General features: G+C 34.7%; 1 protein-coding gene across 2 annotated transcripts in view; it reads left to right on the top strand.

Moving 5' to 3' along the window:
* The first annotated feature begins 6 nt into the window (after positions 1–6).
* LOC306884067 (UDP-GalNAc:beta-1,3-N-acetylgalactosaminyltransferase 2-like) overlaps positions 7–7,762 on the top strand; it is a 20,239-nt gene continuing 12,483 nt past the window's right edge. For both annotated transcript variants that reach the window (XM_079439715.1, XM_079439714.1), the window contains exons 1-4: positions 7–228; positions 2,414–2,540; positions 3,839–3,939; positions 7,082–7,275. In XM_079439715.1, the coding sequence (XP_079295841.1) occupies positions 123–228; positions 2,414–2,540; positions 3,839–3,939; positions 7,082–7,275 (528 nt within the window). In that variant the 5' untranslated portion in view covers positions 7–122. The remainder of the gene's footprint in view (positions 229–2,413; positions 2,541–3,838; positions 3,940–7,081; positions 7,276–7,762) is intronic.

Below are 7,762 nucleotides of genomic sequence, written 5' to 3'. Positions count from 1 at the left end.
GCAGTTAGACACGACGCGGCGCGTCGGACACTCATCACATCAGCGATGCGCGTCGGGTCGCCGGTCAGTTCGTTGTGTGCGCAGCCCGTTAAGCGTCGGTGTCTGGACCCAGCCGTCCGTCCATGAGAAGCGCGGCAGCGGCGCTGTTTCCGTGTGTGTTCGCGGCGCTGCTTCACTGGCTCGGCTGGACCGACAGAACTGCGCTCCTGTTGGGCTTCGGCTCTGCAGGTACCGCTCAACTTCTGCTACTTTCTGTTCTTCTCTGTTAGTCTGTTATCTTCAGGCATGACCGTTTGTGTTGAATAGAAAGTGTTTCGGTGTGACCTCTGCATTAGACAGATGCTGAATGCATACAAGGGATTAATAGACAACAATTAATGCATATAAATCCGTACTATTCGGTTCTTATGAAGCTGTTGATGCATATAAATATATTAATGCATATAGAAACTTAATGCTCATTTTACTCAGAGCATTGATACTGAATAAATAATGCTAATGCTTAAAGTACTCTGCATTTTCTCACTTCATATAGAAAAAATAATGCATATATAAAATGCATATAGTCCATTAATGAAATTTATAGAAAATTTTAATGCTGAGTGCCTGTACAATGCATAATGATCAATGCATAAAAAGCATTTAACGATTAATAAATATTATTTGCTCATAGGACATTAATGCTAAATTCCTATAGAAAAATGAATGCATACAGAACAGATGCTTAGTTGCTCAAACTATTGCTCATTTTATATAGAGCACATATAATTTTTTTATATGTTAAAGTTCCTTATGCATTCAGTGTTAATGGTCTTTATACATGATTCTATCTATCTAACTATCTACACTGCCCTCCAAAAGTTTGGAAACGCCCTAGAAAAGTGGGGTTTTGGACAATATTGGCATGAATCCTTTTTAATTTGTGATAATTTTGCACTGATAAGGGACAACACAAACTACGAAAACATATTTTATTACATAAACAGTTTATACATAGAAAAAACTTAAATTTTCGATTCATCAAAATTTCCAGCATTAGCAGCTATTACAGCAATGCATAATCTGGGCATCGGAGCTGTCAGTTTATTACAGTTTATTTAAAAAGCTGGGCCAAGTTTAAACCAGGCATCACAGCTGGCAAAGGGGCATGTTGCCATTATTATGTTTTATTGCTGGTCTTCAATGATAATGTCAAGTTACTTTAATGTATTTGCACCAAAAAATGATAAGGATTTGCCAGGGGTGTTTCCAAACTTTTGGAGGGCAGTGTATCTCTCTACCTATCTATCTAATATCATTTATAGACCATTGATTTTCAGTATTAATGCATATGGGACTTTAATGATCAATGCATAAAGAATAATAATAATATATATAGAGAGAGAGTGAGAGAGAGAGATAATTATAGAATTGAATTATTGCTGTTTAATGTATAATATAATGTATAGACCCTTAATGCTTAGTGCATAATTCTTGACTGTATGCATATGAGCATTAATACTGAATGCATTGATCATTGCACTGACTTTAATGATATATAAACATGTTGAACAGTTTGCAGCAGTTTACTTATATCACTAATGGGCTCTGCTGGGGGGTTGAGATGTGCAATTAATGCATTAGATGGAGGCTGCATTAGTGTGCTGTGCTTGTTAACCACAGTGATCGGATTGAAGAAAGTATTTGAACGTGAAATCGTGTACAATAGAAGAGAGACTGTAGAAAGAATCTGAGATCTCATTGAACTCCGGGAGAGATTTACCTGGCAACAAAGGCACAGATGCGCATTACACACTTGCACTGATGTTTGTCACACATGGTTTAATAGGACACAAGTGACAGTCCATTAGGGGATACAAAGGGCCGCTGCCAGAGACTTTCATCTCACTGCATCATCTGTTCTGTGTTTGAGCCTTCAACCTGCCAGAAAAGCCTTTATAAAGGAATAGTTCACCCAAAAATAAACATTTGCTGAAAATACTCAGCCTCAGGCCATCCAAAATGTAGAGTTTATTTCTTCATCAGATTTGTAGAAATGTGTCTCTGCATCAGTGTCTCAGCAATGGATGCTCTGCAGTGAATGGGTGCCGTCAGAATGAGAGTCCAAACAGCTGATAAAAACATCACAATAATCCACACCACTCCAGTCCATTCTGGACTCTCATTCTGACGGCACCCATTCACTGCAGAGCAGCCATTGCTGAGACACTGATGCAATGCTACATTTCTCCAAATCTGTTCCCATGAAGAAACTCAGATGGCCTGAGGTTGAATAAATAAATTTTCAGCAAATGTTCATGTTTGTATGAACTAGTCTTTTAAAAAGGCTTTTTGCATGTTTGAATCATTTGCAGCATTGGCGAATATCATTAGGCTCTGATTATTGTGTTTCTGTTCAATATCATGTTGACAGACAACCAGAAGGCTGTGCATGAGGTGTTGGTGGGTGTTTTGTCAGCACGGCATCATCATGAGCTCCGGCAGGCCATAAGAGACACATGGCTGGGGTACCTTAAACACCACCCTCACTTCCAGAAACGGTCGGTACTCTGAACACGCCTGTGAATCTTTCCATTTCTGCTTCATTAAAACTCTCACTTCAGACAGACATTGATTTATTTCAGAAGATTAGGCTCATGTTATTGACTTAGAAAAAAAAATTGACTGCTTGATTTGAGGTTTTTTTGCTGTTTGTTTTGGCCTGAAACTTTATCGAGCCTTATAAAAATTATGAATATGAATATGTATTTATTATGAATAAATGAATATGTTTGAAAGTACGCTGCATGTTCTCATCAAAAGCTGCAATATTATACATTGGATGTTTGAAGGCCACAGCTTTTTGAGCAGAAAAACATAACATTTATTTCTGAGGGTCAGAGAGTGGGTGGAAAATAGTGATGAAAAAAGCTAAAATATGACAGTTTATTGCAGGCAAAAAATGCTAACTATATATATATATATATATGTGTAAGTATGTATATATATATGTGTGTGTATATATGTATGTGTGTATATATATATATATATATATATATATATATATATATATATATATATATATATATATGTATGTGTGTGTATTTATATGTATATCTTTAATATTGATATTTATTATATATATATAATATATATAATTATTTATTTATTTATTTTTTTACATTATATGTAGCTCTTTTTTTAAATATGACAATTAGGGTATGTGATCAACCAAAAAAATAAACAAATAAATAAATAAAATTAGAAATGCATTATATTATTGTATGGGCTATTAATTTTAATAACCATGTGGGTTATAAAGTGGTTGGAAAATAATGCTGAAAAAAAGCTAAAGTAAGCCCCAAAATGCAAAAAATTTATTATTTTAAATAATAATATTATTAAATGATTTATTTTAATAGCCATGTGCTTATGCATACAGCATAATCTGGTTAATAAATTACTGCAAAAATCACAAATTATAATTTCATTTCATCTAAATCAATGGACACAAATTAAAAGATCAGACACACTTGAGTCCTAAACACAAGACTCTTTTATAATTAATATTGTAAAACAGACTCTAAATTCAGTAAAATAGCCCATGTACACACATCTGTGATGCACATCTGTATTAATGCAGCAGATTGTGATGTTGCTCGGCAACCATGAACAATTAAATTACACTTGATGTTACACACTTACTACATTTATGCATTTAGCAGACGCTTTTATCCAAAGCGACTTACATTGCATTCAAGTTACAGTTTTTACATTTTATCAGCTCTTGCTTACTTGCTTACTAGGCAGTCAGAACTGAGAATGATGCATTGATGTGGTCTGCTGTTTTATTTGAAAGGGTGATGGTGAAGTTCATCATTGGTGAGCATGGCTGTTCTGTGCCGGAGGAAGATCGTGAAGACCCGTATTCCTGCTCGCTGCTGAACCTCACAGAGACAGGTGAATTCATCTCTGAGTCCCTGGTATGTTCCTCAATTCAGAGCAGGCTGTTTCATGGGGCGCTTTGCTGCAGTTTGTACCTTACGATTCTCATCAAAACGTTTTTGTTTTCAAAAAAGTGCTTTTCTGCCTCGTTTCCTCTGTGCGATACAGGACGTGTTCGTTTCATAGCCCCCCTGCTTGGACATGAATCTCGCAGCATGTGGCCTGAAATCACATTCTCTTCTTAATAGTCAGCATGTTTTGGCGTCCAGTAGATTTCAGTTATAACATTTTGATTCCAGCTTCTGTTCTGCATTTTCATGGTTTAGCCACATCATCATCATCATCATCATTAGAGGAAGAGTTAATTTGAAATTGAACATTTTTAAAAATCTAACTTTTTCAGTGGGACACCAAAGAAAGATTTTGAAGAATTTAAAAAGTAACAGGGCTATTAATTGATTAAAATGTTGAATCTAATTAATTTGGTGATGGGCTGATTCATTTATTAAATTAATTGCACGTCCATTTGGCCTGAGACATTAACCCCCAAAAGTCATTATTGTGTTAAATGTGAAAAGCGTTAAATGAACATTACCAAAAAAGTAGCTTTAGAAAGAAATATTTAGATTCAACATAGAATTGATTGCTCAATAATATATTTAAAAAAGTGCCACAAAATATATTGGCTAAAATATATTTATCTGAATATATTTTCTATCAAAAAATTGTTTTGCCCTAATTTGTATATTTTTGAAAATATGTTTTAGAAAATATAAATACATTTTTAAAAACACTTACAATATATTTGCCCTTCATATATTTAAATCCAAGGAAATACATTCACATTTGTAACATTTGATGAAAATATTTATTTGTTGTCTGTAACGTGTGTGTGTGTGTGTGTGTGTGTGTGTGTGTGTGTGTGTGTGTGTGTGTGTGTGTATACACACGGATACTTTTGATCTGGGCTGTTCCTTCCATATTTGCATTTAGCCTAAATATGGGCTACTGTAAGATAACGTTAAAATGTCCAGTTTTCATGTCGAGATTAGAACATTATTGAAAGGTTACAAAAACATTTGTTAGAATGTTCATCAAGTAACATCATAAGGATATTTTTGAGATCTCAGAAAGTTTTTTTCTCAACATTATCAGAATGTATATCAAACATATAAGAATGTTCTATAAATATTATTTTAAGAATTTTTTTGTCATAACATTTATATAACTTTTAAAGAAACGTTACTGAAAGTCGTCTGAACATTCCCTGTTAGCTGGGGAAAACCCTAATGTATGTTATATAACAAATTTAGCTTATAAAAACGTTGTGGGATCATTGTTTTCAAATGTTTCTAAAACGTTATAATGTTTTCATATTGTGATTAGATTAAAATGTTATTTAAAGGTTACAAAAAACATGTCTTACAACATTCTACTAACTTCTTCACCCAAAATGTAACATTATTTGAACATTTATTTTGAATATTCTAATAACATTAAAATGCCTAGTTATTTAAAGGGGACCTATTATGCAAAAATGACTTTTATAAGGTGTTTGAACACAGTTGTATGGCTTCAGTGTGTGAAAACAACCAGCCTATAACCAACTCATTTTTAATATGAAACCAATAAATCATGAACAGCCTCTCAGAACGAGCTGTTTCAGATTCTCCCTCTGTTCACGTCACTGAGGGGAAAAAGTCCCACCCATTTGTGACGCTCTCTATGAGCATAAACCCAGCCCTGAGTGAGAAGCAGCAGTCTGCCATTACTGGAGATATATACAACATCAGCACCAAAGAACAAGCTATATATTTTAAGTGTTTTTAACAAGCTATAAAAATGTATCTGTGGGGTATATTGTGCTAAAACTTCACACATACACTCTGGGAATATCAGAGACTTATTTTACATCTTGTAAAAAGGCAGTTTTAAGGCAGCTTTAATCGCCTTTTTAGTAACTTCATGACTTAACTATGACATGCACGCAGTTTATTTTGCGCTTTGGTATGAAATGATACAGGCTACAGCATGCACTGGAGCCTTTGTGTGCATTAAACTGAAAAATGAATCGCCTGTGTTAACACGCTAATTTTGACAGCACTAGTTGAAACACAATTACGGTTTGAACTTTAAATTCAAGCCGCAGCTCAGTTTTCAGTGTTTTGAAGATGCTTTCAGAAGGATTCTTTTGGACTTGGATAGTGGTGATTGGCGAAGCGTTATGCTAATGAGCCCTTTAACAGTGAGAGAATATCCTGTGTGGCTCTAAAAGCTTTTCCTGATGGCTGTTCAGCACACATCTGTGCACTTCTGCCTCTCGTCTGCGCCGCCTTTAATTGGCTTTTGTCTCAAGGACAAGGGAAGCGGTGAGTCTGCTGCTCGGAACAAGCGGCCCGTTTCTCTATTAACGACTCTGTTCCTCCAATTGATCTCCTGGGTAATAAATGGCTGCTTTCTAATTAACAGAGCCAGTAGTTCAGAGCAGACGAGTCTCTTAAAGTGCTGATGTTTGGACTATTGTGCAGCGGCGTGTGAAAACGACTCCGTCTGCTCAAGACTTCTGGCTTTATCTTTAACCCTTCTTGGGTGGATTTGTTTATTTAACCAGGGTTTGGTCACATTCATCAAAACACATAAACATAATCTCTAGAACTGCTCTGTCTTTACGTTTAAAAAGTAAACAAATATAATTAGTTACATTACTTTAATAAAGTAATTGAAAAAGTTACACTATTACATTTAATAGGGTAACTTGTAATCTGTAACATTTCCAAAGTAATCTTCCCAACACTGTGTGTATGTGTGTGTATATATATATATATTTATTTATACATACATACATACATACATACACATACAAATAGTAATTAGAATTATTATTATTATTAAGAGAGCTTAATTAAATTATCTAAATTACAATCGTGAATAATAATAAAAGTTATTATTATTTTATTTAAATCATTATTTTTAAATAATATTACAGATTATAGAATAAAATATAAACAATGAATAATAAAATAAAACCATTGTTTTTATTATTATTTTATTATTAATGGTTTTATTTTGTAATTGATATTTGCCTGCTGAACTAATGTCAGTATTTAAGCAGAAGCATGAATGATGCAGTTAACCTGACCCCTGAGCTCTGCTTCAGCTGCTGGGCAGGAGATGGCCATATTGAGCGTTCCTGACACGTCTGCGCTGCTGCCGTCCGATGTCTCTGCCGTCAGTCTGGACTTCAAGGTCCTTCACTCTGTGGTCATCACCCAGCTGGGCGTCTTTCCCAACGGACCGCGAGACGACTTCAGGGGCAACGTCACCGTCCGGCTCTTCCAGGTGGACCAAGAGGTACGAGCACAAACGCAGTCTGGAGTCACTGTCACCTCAACATGACGCATTAGATGAAGAAGTCTGTAAATCACTGCTGCTCAACTGGTTTCACTCCGAAGATTTCACATCAGACGCAACATCATAGTACAGGAGCTTTATAATTACAGTACAAACACAAAAACAAACTAAAATGCCATTTTTATCAAATAAAAATGATTAATATTACAATGAACTGCACAAACCTAACAGAATGCACAGTTATGAACATGACAGAGAAATATGAAAAATGACAACTTTGTAAATGCATAAACGTCAGCTTGACTTTAGATGGTTTTGTGCTCAATGCAAATGAACCGATATGTACTGTCTTCTGGGTTGTGTTTTCTTTAAGTTCATGGTTTTCATTCAAGGAATAGGACATGTAAAATAATAACTATTATTATTATTATTGAATTATATTTTATTTAAATCATTACTTAATAATAATATATAATCCCTTAATAAT

The sequence above is a fragment of the Barbus barbus genome, assembly GCF_936440315.1.
Source record: "Barbus barbus genome assembly, chromosome: 18".
In the NCBI taxonomy this organism is placed as follows: domain Eukaryota; kingdom Metazoa; phylum Chordata; class Actinopteri; order Cypriniformes; family Cyprinidae; genus Barbus; species Barbus barbus.
Note: the sequence above shows the minus strand (reverse complement) of the source record. Positions and strands in the feature narration are given on the sequence as shown.